The sequence below is a fragment of the Coffea arabica genome, chromosome 8e, assembly GCF_036785885.1.
Source record: "Coffea arabica cultivar ET-39 chromosome 8e, Coffea Arabica ET-39 HiFi, whole genome shotgun sequence".
Taxonomy (NCBI): domain Eukaryota; kingdom Viridiplantae; phylum Streptophyta; class Magnoliopsida; order Gentianales; family Rubiaceae; genus Coffea; species Coffea arabica.
The window spans coordinates 50,878,319-50,892,664 of NC_092324.1; the positions used below are offsets into that span (position 1 = coordinate 50,878,319).

A 14,346-nucleotide genomic window follows, 5' to 3' on the forward strand; every position below is an offset into this window, starting at 1 on the left:
GCATTTATATCTTATTCTATGCATAGGTGTGTGTCTCTATATATATATATATATTTATTTATTTATTTACTTATTTATTTATTGAACCCCGGTTGAACCGGTCCGATCGGTTGAACCTCGACCCTTTCATCTCACCGGTTCGATTGACGGTCCGGGTTTGAAAACATTGCTCTTGACTGGAAGCTGCTACTGCTTTTGTTGGCTGCCTTTCCCAGTCGATTGGCCTGTGGTTGTGGGGTTGTTCCTTCTTAGTCTTTCATTGCTTGCCTGCTACAGAGGCTTCAGCAGAAGCAAGACAAGAAGAAGGTGCTGAATCACAATTTTCCGAATGCCGAATCAAGACAAGAAGGTGCCGAAGCCGAAGCAAGACAAGTCTTTCCGAATGCCAAATGCCGAATCAAGTCTTCATGCCGAATCAAGTCTTTTCGAATGCCGAATGTCGAAGCAAGACAAGAACAACGCTGGCTGCTCTTGACGGGTTTGTTCAAAAATGTATTGGGAGTGAGATTCTCCAAGGTCTTGTGGTTGATGGGCTTGTTCAAAAATGTACTGGGAGTGAGACTCTCCGAGGTTTTGGGATTGATGGGTTCGTTCAAAATCGTAATAAGCGTCTGAATCTGGGGTGGTTTTGAAATGGTTTTCAATTGAACTATAATCATGGGATCTGTAGTGGTAGAAATTTATGGACCTCAAACGTTGGAGAATAGAAGGTGATCTAGCAAGCTTGGGTTGTTGAGGATGAAGATCATTTTGGGAGTTTTGCCGGTGCTGATGGTGCTGGTGCTGGGAGTTTTGGGGGTTGAACATCGTGCAACTTTTGTTCTTCAGAAATGGAGGGCTGGAATATTGAGAAACCCACTCGTCTACATTTACAGATTTCCTCTTCTACTTTCTCAATTACAATGTAAACTCAAAGGTGGATGAAAAGAGAAGGATAAGAGGAGGAGGAGGAGGAGGAGGTGGGTGACTGGCGACGGAGGTTGACAGTGGAGAGGAGATAATTTGAAGTTTCCAAAAATGCCCTTGTTTAATATTAAATTAGGAGATAAATTGCTTTCAGGTGGTGGCGCCGCCGCAGAAGTCCTTAATTGGATCCGAAAATTAAGTTTATGTATTAAATTGGCCAGAAATAAAAGTTAATGACTAAATCGACTCTAGAAAAAAGTTTAGGGACGAAAATGGCCATTTTCCCATATAGCAATAATCCTTTCAAAAGTTCTAAGCAATCTGTCAAATCTAGAATGACAGACCAAGAAGGCAAAAAGTATCAAGTTTGAGTTGTACAGAAGTTGAATAGTATGAATTCAACTTAATCTTGTTTTCTTGGTGGAGCAACTGTCCGTATTTTAAGAGTCATCCCCTTCGACATTATCCGTATTATCGAACTTTTCAGCGAGTCAAGGGAAGCTTTTGAAGAACCATTGGCTTCTCCTGCAATTTGCCTTTAGGAAAAGACAAGTGTGTATTACAAGTTCAATTGAGTGTTCATCTACTCGGAGTCAAGAACTCCACAATCTCAGCTTGATGGCTAAGTGACAAAGGGTCTTTTTTTGCGCTACCTGCTAACTGGACAAAAGTGGCAATGTCATTAGTTTCAGAATACTATATCACTGTGTAGTGCTGCCTTGCATCTGCTAATTGTGTTTGCACTGATTTGATATGCACAGAAATGTCTTTGTTTTGAGTCACTCGTGAACAAATTCAAGAGAAAGCTCAACATTCTGTAAGCAATACTAAAATATGTCAGGTAACAAGTCCTATAGAGATCTTGGACCTTTTTGCAAAACCACTACAGACCCTTATCAAGGATAGAAATGCTCCATACCATCCCCTCTTTCGGCTTCTTATCTATTTCTTATTGTTGCTTCTCTAAACACTCGTTACATGATTTCTAAATACTATTAGGATGTGGCAGTTACATGGCTCCTGAAACCCTCTAGCAGAATGTTATCTTAGCAGCAAAAAAGGTTGAAACAACATGTATGAAACTACTAACAGAAAGTTACCCGTTTCATGTCAAAGTAAATCATATCCACTCTCCAAGTGTATAACACTAATTCAAAATTGCAAACTGACATTTGTTGTGTACTTGGGCAGTAATAGAGCAATTTAATCTCAGAAACCTCATTAACTTTGATCACAATCCAATCTACAGCTAATGTTCCCCCAACCGCTAGTTGGTAACATTTGTTCTGAGAGCAGAAATTATTGTATACGAGACAAAAATAAAAGGAATGCTGCCACTGCCAAGCAGGCAATGCAGATTTACTTTTATTTAAAAGCTTAATATTGCTCAAAGCAGTAGTTATTGGAGATACAAGCCTCTCTCACATCGCAATGTCCAATCAGAGATTTTCGCCATCGTCCTCATGCTATTTTGTAAGGTTTTTTCCCCTTTTGAAGTCCCTTTTCCTCTCTTATCCTTCGCTTACTCTGATCGACAACAACAAAACCAAAGATATGGTTTGGATTTTTTGCTTCAGTTCAAAATCTCTTTTTCCTTTTTTTTTCTCTGGCCTTGTGTGTTTTTTTTCCCTTCTTTTTAATTTCCTATTTTTTCCTTCTTTAGCCTATTTTTTGCTTCTCAAGGGTCCTGGCCAAATTTCATCTAACCAACAAGTATAGACCTTGCCATACACCACCAAAAAGTCAGGGACAAATATTAAAATTATCAACTTTTAAAATTTTTGTAGAAAAGAGATTGTTTTCGAAGTTTGTAATCTCCTTCTCAATGATTCACATGAACTAAAACCATATGAGAAGGAAAAGAGAGCACAAGAATGGAATAACAGTATATGTGTGGAAATCAATTGCGAAGCATCATCAGCTAATCAAAGACGTGGAGCACTAATAGTCTAGAGACAAACCTTTGTAGAAAAACCCCTCAATCAAGTCCTTTAGCAGGGGATTCATTCCATTAGGAATATACAAGGGGTTATTAACAGTGTGAAAAGTGCAAATCTCCAATTATAAACAACTATAGAAACCAGTAAATGAACAAGGCACAAAAAAACTAACAAGCATTCTTGTTCTTTACAGGACATTTGCACGTAAGTGAGGAGGCAGTGGGAATACATTATCATGCGTGTGAACCCAACTACCCACACGGCAGCAACTTTGCTATGATAGGTTGAACATAATTATACGCAAAAAAGAGATGTAAATACATTGGGCCAAGTACTTCTGTAAGTATGCAAAAGTGAAGCCTCAAGTCTAGCATACTTTCAGTATCAATCGTACAACCACCTATACGGCACTCTAATGTGGTAAAAATAGGAATCCCAGTAGAGCAGCAAAGTTCATCGTTATCATCCTAAAAGTAAAAGCAGGTTAAGAGAACATGACAAACCAAAATTAGAATGCAAAGATATAAAATAAAACAACAATCACTGGTCACAAAAACAGACCCATTAGAAGGTGCATGCCATATTGCTTAATAGGAGATCCTCACAATCCAACAAAATGGAGGGTTATTTCTAACAATGAAAGGGTAACAAGGACGTGCTATTGCAAAAAGAAAAACTGTTTTTGCTTTATTGTTTGGCATTTTTTTGTCTAGAGAAAAATTTTTGTCTTATTTAATCTTTCTTATATGCCTTAACTGAAAGGCATTTCTAGGTGTGCACAAAACCACCTCAGTGGACCATGATCAGACATTCTGGAAATTCTTCAACAACCACACAACAAAAATAACCTTTTTAAATTCTGTCTTTCTGGTAATAACTGAGTATGATATACAAGATGAAAAAAGCTACAGTCAATTTAGTGAGACAAAGATCTTATGGAGAGGAATATACAACAACATCCAGATGTCAGTGTGCAGGCACAGGCACATAGTTCTTCTACCAAGTAAGAATCCATCTTAATGTAAAAATATTGGGAAAATCGCAGTGCATTACCTCAACAAGTTGACTAACACTAAAATCACCAATCTTCACAATCCCAGAAGTAGCTACCAAGAGATTATCAAGTGTAATATCACCATGCACTAACATTCTGTGAAATTGGAAAAAAATTAGTGCAAAACATTAGAACATTTTAATGTTAAGCAAACGAAATAAAAAGACAAAAGCTTAGGTTAAGTTGAATACGTAAGACATCATATGAGAAAACAGATGGTCATTTTCTTCAGTAAATTATAGGTACATAAGTAGGTGAAATAATTTACGAGAGCACTCAAGTTTTGAGACTTCCATCTTACCGGAGTCTCAGATAAAGGTAAGAATACCATAAACTATCTACAACAGAACAACATCATGGGAAAAAAATTTCCTAGATGATTCAACTCGCAAAATTATTTGAGGTAATCTATAAGCTTAAGTTCGTCAAAGGAAAAGCTTATATTGCCTTATAGGCAATGCCATAATTAAGGAGAATACAGACTCTAAAACCATGTAAAGCCCACAATTGCTAAGGGTAGTCTTAGCACAACCTAGGACACCACCGAATAATAAGAAATTTTTGTGATTACATTTCTAACAGACCTTATTCGGGAAGCAACATTATGCATTGGGAAGTAGAACACAAAAATGAAAATCCTATCCCTTATAATACTTGGTAGTGAACAAAATTGAAATATTTGGTAGTATGAAGGAACCCCAGACTTGCCAAATATTTGGTAGAAAAGGTGAATAACTCCCAGACCCCAAGACCTGCCAAAGTTGCTCTATCAATTTGCAATGATCAACATGCCTTATATGTGTGTTCTTTCCCATGTGAAGATTCGTCTCACTCCATTGGCCAATTAATTTCCATACTACATATTTTGTCAAACCTGATAACATATTTAGAATTAAACAATCATTGCAATAAAACTCAACAAGAAAACCCGACAAGCATAAGTTACATGATACATGCTAGAAAACTTACTAATATTAATCTTTTAGTAAGGAAATAGAGGAATATAAATTGCAATTTTCTAGTACTAACTTTTACATATCTGATATGAAGGTTAATAACATTCGGATCCCTTGTACACATTTGATCAAACAACTACATGACACTATGGGGTAGCATTGAAGTCATATCCATTTTCTTTCCTGTGAGAAAAATTGCCTCACTCGTAAGTGCTTTAGTAGCCATCACGAGGGAAGAATGATCAAAAAGGTAGAAAGAAAAATGGATCATGCAATAGTCTAACAAGTGAAAGCCAGATCAAGAACCAAGAGAGTTAATCATTTCAGAACTAACTGAAACGTAGAGGGAACAAAATAGAAGCTCCGGCAACTGAACAGGAGCTGAAAAATTTTAGTATTCATGGTCAAGAAACCATCAAACTACACCATATTCACTCACATTCAAAATCAAGAAGATACCAATATCACTAATGAATAAACACGATTTGTCTCAATGATTACATACTATAAATACAGTACATAAAATATTAATTTTTTTGAATTCCATAATTTCAGGAAAACAAGTAGAACTCTGCTCACTGAAACAATTTTAGTCACCACAAATGAACAATTTAATGAATAACAATTGAAATTATGAAAAGAAAAAGAAAGCAAAAGACCTGTAATAATAGGAAAGCAAAAAGTAATAAAGTTCGAGGTAACCTCTTCTGCAAAGAACAAAGGAAAAGGGGTACAACACTAGAGTACAAACTGCAATAAAATACACATGAATAGAAGAAGGCACAATCAAACTACTCACTAATTTTACACAAAGTAGGTTGGATACGGTGTTGAATCCTGCTATAATCTGGAGTAGTTCTCAAAAAGGACTGAAAAAAAATTCCAAATATCGGATCTGTAATACCAAAAAATTATACCTTAGACAACAGAGCCGAGGGGAAAAAATCATTTAAAGGCATCAGAGATAAAAATAAAAAACAAACAAGCTATGAATTTTAACAATTCTTCACATAGATCTTATCCTGAATAATGCTATGACTTTTCAATAAGCTCTTAGCAAATTGGAATTTGAATAAATTGAGAAATCAAAGAAAAAAAATTCCATCATTAGTTGACCAATCATGGCAGATATCACATTGGAAAAAGAAACAACGAAGAAAAAAATTTTCAACCTCGACAGAAAAAAAGTGCACTAATCAATTTTGAAAGTTTATTTTGTCACATTCTGCACCAATCAATTTAGCAAATTACCTGCGATTTTTATTTTACTTCAAAAGTTTATTTACTTTTTAACCCCCCAGAATGACAAACATGTTTTTTTCTACTTCTTTTCCCCTAAAAAAAAGTTTCAAATTGAAACATAAAGACGTACAAAAACAAAAATGTCTCAGACAAAAAAAAAAAAAGAGACATAAGAGGCAAAAAAATAGATAAAAAAAAGGAAATTGAAAACATGAACTAAACAAATAAAAAATGCAAAGGCAGATGAGAAAAATAATTGAGAGTCTCAGAGATAGGGATAATCATGGAAAACGCTCACTCTGATTTGGAGTCATCTTTGGGAAGCATTAGAGAAATACACAACCTTCCACCTACAACACCATAAAAAGTACAATCAAGTAATTAAAAAAAAAAACTCAATGATGATAATGCTCTGAGAATTTTTGAGAAGGGGAGTACCTGGGAGTTTAAAAGGAGAAGCAATCTTAGCAATTTTTTTTCTTTTATGATGGTGGATAGCCCAGTTTACCCAAGATTCAGATGATGAGACTGGCAGGGAAGGAGAGGTAGAAGGATTTGGGGAAATGGAAGCGTAGAAGATGGTTGGAGAGAGAAATGGGGGAGGAAAATTTTTTATGTTTGTCATATCAGAAAAATCTCGAGCCCATTCCCATTGCTACTGTCACTGAAAAAGCCGAGAGCAAGTAACCTACTTCTCCCAAATTCTAACCTAATTCTCCCAGTCAATCAAATCTGTGGTATAAAAGGCCAAAAAAAGTCACCTGCAGAGCATGCGGTGAACAATACCATGGGAATAAAAAATTTGGACGAACACTCTTTAGCCAATCACAATTGGCCACATCACCAACACAAGCACTCAATTCGGCCATTGCATTCGCCCTTTTATATATATGTTAATTATAGCCAAAAAAATAAAAAGTCGGTAAATTGTTGCTTTGTCAGCACGGCAAGGTAGCTATTTTTTTTTTAAATGCCAAATGCTACCGTACTTCCTAAACACGGCAGCCAATAATGAGGCATTGGCTGCACGGTAGCCTAAGCCCACAGCCACTATAAGCAATGGGCCAAAAGGACAATAGTTGAAGAAGTAGAGGGAAAAAGTTAACGAAAGTAGTAATACAAGAGCTACAAGTATTGAGATGATAAGAGAAGAACCTTTGGGATTTGGTAAAGATTAAAGATATGGTTGTTGTTGTGGAGATTAATCGAGCATGCATCCTTTCTTCAAACCGCACAAAGAATTTAATCTGGCATTATCTTTCTTCCTCCTTTTTGGCTTATAATTAAGGATAATTTTAGAAACCTCCCTTGAGGTTTTTAATAATTCCACTTGACTCACTTAAAATTTTAAAAATTACATTAACTTTCATTACCAATTTAAAATAACAATACCAACTTTAATATTTTAATAAAACTGGTTTTTTAATAATTTTTAATATTATCCAATGTTTTTACAACTTTTAATTCCAAATATCTATCCAGATCAAATGCTAAACGAGTAATATTTTTTTGATAACTTTAATATCATCCAATTTCTTTGTAACTCATTTTTTGTATCAAAATTAAGAATAAATCAATAATAATTAAAACTAAATGGCCCAAAATTACTATCAAATTATGGTAGTTCATAAACTTTTATTAAAAAAATAGTCTATAAACTTTTTAAAAAAAGATATGACCTTTTTTTCTATTTTAAAAAAATCTACATCCCCAATAAAGCACTATAAAATAGTCTATTATAGCAAAAGATTTATTGTTATAGTTAATTATCAAATAATAAATATTGGCGTGAAAAACTTGAGACTTTTTTCTTTAACAATTGTGTCAAATTACTTTACAATTATTTAGAAAAACAAATTTAAACTTTATAAGATAAGGGTATTTATTAAATTTTTTACTCTATTTCAAGGTTTGATTACCAAAGTATCAAATTAAAGAAGACAAGTATAATTTTTAAAATTTCAAGAAAACTAAATAAAATAATGAAAATGTCAGGGAAGGCTTCTGAAATTATCCATTGTAATTACTTACTCCCATCTTCTCGGCTTTGCTGCCTAGTACTATTAGACTAGACTAGACCAGACCAAAATTCAACCACAGTTTCTTAGTTGCGTCCTTTTCTACATCCACAAAACAGCCTTGGTTCTAATTATTGGCAGTCATGCTTAGTCATTTTTTTAAAAAAAATTATTTGATTGCCGTGCGTCCTAATTATTGGCTGCGTTCTTATTTCTTGGTTGCGTCCTAAATATTGGCCGCCGTGCTTAGTAAGTACGGTAGCCTTGGCCAGCACGGCAGGTATAGTTTACACATGGGTTTTGTCAGAGCAATAATTTACCGACTTTTTATTTTTTTTGCTATAATCTGAGAAATTAGCCGCTTTAGAGTGATTTAATCCCATAGGAGTTTAACGATTTTACGTTGCGTTTGGATTGCGATTTTTTAATGGAAAATCACTGTAGTTTTCCGACGAAAAATGCAGAAACTTGTTTGGATTGCGATTGTTCAAATATGTTGTTTAGAATGCATGATTTTTCACCAAAAAGTACGCGCGCCATAATTTTTGATTGTTAGTTAGGCAACCAATTGCCTTTCTTTTCATTTTATACAGGGCCAACCATATGCTAGTCCTATATATGGTCTTTCGTTCTTTACTAAAGATTCGAGTTCGCTTCGGTTTGGTTCCATAATAAGGCCCCCAAACGCATGTATAATATACAATGGGATGAAGGCTATGAGGCCCCTCAATAAAAATCATCATCCAAATTGTGTTGTGAATACCTTGCATAACAGTATCCTCAAACAATGATATGTTTTGCAAACACGATTTCGGTGGTGAGAAATTTGCGACAGATCAAAGCTACCTATAAACATTCATGGCTAATTAACATTCAATACATTATGGCAATTCAAACTTGGTAATATTACTAGCCAGACCCCAGTTTCCAAAACAACTCAACGTTGTACAAACTGTAGTCTAGTTGGTTACATAGCTAATCACCTTTTGCAAATAATGTCTTTCTGCAGCATCTAACAGTGCCAAGTGCTTAGGAGCTAGCAACTAGCATCTGGATTGAACATATAGCTAATCACAAATAGTCAATTAGTGTGCTTGGACCATCCTTATATGATTTCATGACGTGTAATTTTATGGGCATCCAATCTACTGCATAAGCAAAAATTAACTTGAAAGTTTGCTGTGAATGCCACCACGTTTGAATGCATAATCGTTAAACATGTTCGAAGCAATTATATGTCTGTTTCACAGGGTAGAGCAGCAAATAGGGCAGTTTACAATTTGTCAATGGATAGGCAGCAGATCAAGCACAACATGTACAAAATTAGTGTCATTGATCGGTAGAATAACTGGACCACCCTTGCGGTCCATAAGTAACAGTTGGGTAGCAAATTCTATGCAACAAATGATAAAAGGATCAGCCTACTCAAACCCCTAACATCTATGTTGATTTCTCATGTTAATTAAAAGTGTTTTGGCCTCGAATCCATGCCGCCAAATTGTCTTCAATGGTAGACAATCGACCTTCAACAGCATTCACTCTCCCATCCAACCTATCAAGTACTTCACGCATGCCACGAACCTCGCTAATCACAATTTGAAGCAGGTCGTAAACGGTCGGGCGAGTGGTAGCCTGAGATGAGCCTGCTGCATCGCCGGAATGTATGTGTTCCTCTTCATCTTCTTGCTTTTCGTCTCCCAATTCCTGTTCTTGTCGATAGGCGATTCGATTGATTGTGGCTTGGTTCACAATAGTTGAAGCAGTGCTATATGATTCACCTGTCAAATCTACATTGAAGTACTCAAAAATACGCGTCAAAGTCCTAGCATAGGGTAGTGCTTTTTTAGCCCCCTTAAAAGCTACAGTTCTTGACATAGTCCCGAGTATGATTGTAGATATCGAAAACCCTAATATATTGCCTAATCCAGCCTCTAATTTGTCTAAGAAGTACACATCCATTATTCGGACTTCATTCTTGCTGCTTGAAATCAGAAGAATTAGACTCTTAGTAGGAATATGTGCTGATTCCATTCTTACGTCCTCAATCACAGGATCCGCTATCTGTTTAAAAGCATTAAAGCTAGTGCTATACTTAGGGAGAGTCAACTCGAATTGTCATGTTGGATCCCCTTGGACAATGCACTTTCTATGTTTAAACACGGGACCCTCATCCATTGCTCCCAAAATCTCAGACAAAGACTGTCTTGTTAGAACTATATGTACACCTTTAACATAACTCTCTCGTTCGACGGAACTGGCAATTTCTTTGTTCGAAATGTTGGCATAGAATTGCCGCACCAAAGTCGGGTAATACAGTCAAAATAAATTCAACATACAGTCCCACCCCATCCTAGCAAACTTCTCTCGAAAACGATATAGGTCATCAAAGCTAGGATCAAGGTCGACTTCAGCTAGAACCGTATTATTAGCACGAATGACGTACCAATTTTGATTTTCAATACAACTGAACCTAGATGCATCAAAGTTTGGGAATTGACTTGTGCTATCACTACTGTTTAGTTCCTGACTCCTTTTACTACCGTTTCTATTTCTACTCTTAAGTGGCATTGTTACCTGATTTACATAAATTCCAAAATACAGTCGGCCTTACTTGTTAAGCATTTCTATTGATACATCCAAGACATTTAGTTTCAACAGCCCAAGAACACTACTGCTACGAACTTGTTCTCCTTTTTCTGTTTAAACTGGTTATAATACCACAATTTCTGTTTCAAATCCAATAAAACACTCCGAATGCATTACTTAGGTCTGTGGTCATGAGAAATTCTGAAGTACCAAACTAGTTTCAAGAGGCCTAGGTTTAATTACCGATGTGGCTCAGATCATAAGTACAAAGACCTTGAACATGCATCATAATCCAAACAGAGTACCAACTACTAAACATAATACATTAAGGTCTAGAAACTGTAAAAACTTGAAATAATGTAGCAACATATGCAACACACATTCCAGCAACCAATCATGAAAATTTTAATCCAAAGGGCTTTGTAATTACAGTAGAACTACGAAAATATGACGACTTACTAGAGAGAAGAGCTTGGTCAGCGTCGAATTCTCCTAAATCGCCTCGCCAATTTATTCAGTCTGGTTCGAAGGAATGCAATCTTAGGGCTCGGTAGGTACGCAGTTCTGCAGTATTGGCACTCTATCAATTGATCACAACTTTTCTGTCAATCAAGATACGCTATATTTTGACCATGCAGTTGAGGTAAGAATTGAATGGTGAAGTGGTACTTAAGCGATGGAGTTCTGCAGTATAGAGTAGTGGCAGAGACGCCGGCCTAGTTTCAAATGGGAGTCGAGGTATAAAATGGTGAAAAATGCATATATCCGGTTTCAGTCAATCTCCGGCGCCAATTTTAAAGTCGATGTTATCACCGATGTCCCTCTGTTGCAAAATATTGGTGAAGTAGCAACGCAACACAGTTTTTTGATCTGCAGTGGCCCTATATAATACCAGCTCTTTATCCCCCTAGTACAGTTCTCAATTTTTCTATTCTCAACAATTTTAAAATATTGGACTCTTTTCGATTTGAAATGTTGATTCTAGCATTAAAAGATTTTTTTACTTTCACAATTGGCTATTCATCCATGGTTGTTTCATAATTGTAGCTACCCTTGGCGGTCCCTAACGCTTGTATCTAAAAATGTGGTGCAACTAATATAACAATTTTTAATAATTTTTTATTGTTAATTTTTTTTATTGCAATGGTAAATGAAAAATTAACATGGATTAGACGTTACAATTGTGGGCCTTTATTCATCATAAATTAGTTTAGCGTCTCAACTACTGTCGTGGTGACAAACAGGTGTGGGGTAAGTACCGAGAACTTGCGGATAACAGTTCATCAACATATGACCACTCCCAAAATCGGCGCCGGGGCTCGTATTCCAGTACTGTCAGTCTTTACTCAGCAGACGAACACCGGCGTAAAGCAAGTTGTTCAAAATCGGCGCCGGTGTTCTTCTATATAGTTGGTAGCCTTTACGAACTAGAAAAAGACCGGCGCAAATCCACCCGCCATTACTGGTGTCGGGGTTGGTACAAGCTAATTTGAATAGTTGGCTACGATAATGTTCTATACACAAACATCTGTGACTTTTTTAAACAAATCAGTTACGACCAACATGATACATATATATCAGCAATTGAGCACTGGTCGAGCAAAATGGCCAACACAACAAAGATCGTTTAACTATTCACACCGTTCGAGCATTAGAGTACAATACATATATATCTTGCAAAAACATGATGTATCAGAAACTTTCATACATCAACAGTATTTTTTGAACCAAATTTACATCGTAATTTCTGTCCAAAAAAGGACTAGGCATATTCTAGCAGAAAAGCAGGAGATCTATTCCCCGTTAAACACATAAAAATGGCCAAAATTTGTTATATATAACAACAAAAATAACAAAGTGGGACTACATTGTAGGCACACCACCATTCAAATGTTGAGTCCTAACTATAGTCTCCCATTCCAGTGGTCGTACATATGATCAGTTATGGCGATCCTGAAGCATTTTAATCCCGTTGTGCCGTAGTAGATAAGTCTATTTGTTGAGGTTGTGCATCGGGATCCATATTTATGTTTTTATATTCGCCTGACTCCCTTGCAAACAAATCATCCTATGGATGCTCATCTCTAATGAAGTTATGTAATGCACAACAGGTAATTACCAATTCTACTTGTTTATTCATCATATAGTTTGGCATTGGCTCTTTCAAGATCGGGAATATCGCCTTTAGCACTCCGAAGCTCCGCTCAATGACATTGCGAAGTGCCGATGATTGAATAGCTCATACTTACCTCTTGGTCCTCCTGCTCCGCCATCAAACTGATATCTTTGGTATCTGTGGCCCTTATGTGGGGCCAAAAAATCAGGCATATTCTTATACGTCGAGTCGACAAGATAGTATTTATCTAGAAATTAACACAGATCAAAGCATACAATGTTAATTAATAGCACGATATGATAGAGTAGAATCATCCAAATTTGAGAAAGGTAATATAAACATATTGGTGAAGGCTAACTTAACCTGCATGCGGCATTGAAAATGAAGAATCAAGGGACAGGACAGCATGTTGAAAAACTCTAGCGTCATGTGCACTACCTTCAATCCCAGTATAAATATAAGTGAAACACATGTCGTGGTCACAAGCAACTAGTATATTCTGTGAAATTTCACCCTTTCTACTACGAAAAACACGTTGTTGTTTCAGTGGCGCAGAAGCTGAAATCAGAGTGCCATCTAGGACACCAACACAGTCCTATTATGTAGGCAGTTTTAAGTATATGTTAGTACTAAAAGCTAGATATCAAACACCAATCGCATCTCTTTCTACAGAAATTGCAGACATGACAAGAGGTTGGAATGCTGGAACAAATAGAAGAGTATACCTTAAACCATGGATCGAAGTTTGTTGCTATTGTATATTTTGGGAAGCACAGTAGTCTCGTTCATCGGTCTTATGACAATTGGGGCTAACCGCACAATAGCTTGCAATGCCTTCATAATATTCCTGTGAATCGTTTCAGTGGAGTGCTGAAATCTCTCGGCAAGATTTCGGTGCCGTTCATCATGGCCAACACAATGTAAAGCCATGTCTATAGCCTCTTCAGTTTGAACCCTTTTGCGATAATTTTGTTTAATGTAATTGCCTATTTGTAAGATTTCACAGAACTTTAAGAAAGAAGGAACATCCATCCGCATGTTCTGCAGCATTCTATCATGATGTCCCAATTTGTTTAGAGTCATGACAACGCTGCTTTTGGCCAATCACACCAGTTAATGTGTAGCGTGGATTTCACACCAAATAAATCTAAAAACTCAAATTCATCATCATCGAACAATGAAGCTGAATTTTTTCCTTCACTTACATTATGCATTATGTCCACTACAAATAAAACGATATGGTTTCCAATTACAGATAAAAAAATACCGTAGCAGCAAGTTACAAGTTTCAAGAATTGAAAGACATACAACCGAGAGAGAGACAGAAGATATATTTTGGTTAATGAGAAGGAGCAAATGAAAATCAAGTTCATATCTCACGGCTTAATCAATGAAATACAATCAGGTGTTCATAATATTGGATTGAAAATATACCCAAGTCGCGTTTTGATGCAATAAACTATGAAGTACAAGTTGGGACAACAGCTAAGTACGAACTAATCCCTGATATAACTGAAAATGTTGAATT

General features: G+C 36.2%; 1 protein-coding gene across 4 annotated transcripts; it reads right to left on the bottom strand.

Moving 5' to 3' along the window:
- Nucleotides 1-2,868: 2,868 nt before the first annotated feature.
- LOC140012577 (uncharacterized) lies at nt 2,869-6,824 on the bottom strand. Of its 4 annotated transcripts, XR_011819757.1 has the most exons (6): nt 6,537-6,824; nt 6,397-6,448; nt 5,656-5,751; nt 4,609-4,774; nt 3,900-3,996; nt 2,869-3,313 (listed from the first exon to the last, which is right to left on the bottom strand). XR_011819757.1 is itself a non-coding variant. In XM_072060812.1 (4 exons), exons 1-4 carry the CDS (start codon nt 6,721-6,723, stop codon nt 3,098-3,100), a joined length of 552 nt encoding a protein of 183 aa, XP_071916913.1. In that variant the 5' UTR covers nt 6,724-6,824; the 3' UTR covers nt 2,869-3,097. The 4 variants fall into 4 exon arrangements, 1 of the variants encoding a protein (XP_071916913.1); XR_011819758.1 differs by lacking the exon at nt 5,656-5,751; XR_011819756.1 differs by lacking the exon at nt 4,609-4,774.
- Between the last annotated feature and the right edge of the window lie 7,522 nt (nt 6,825-14,346).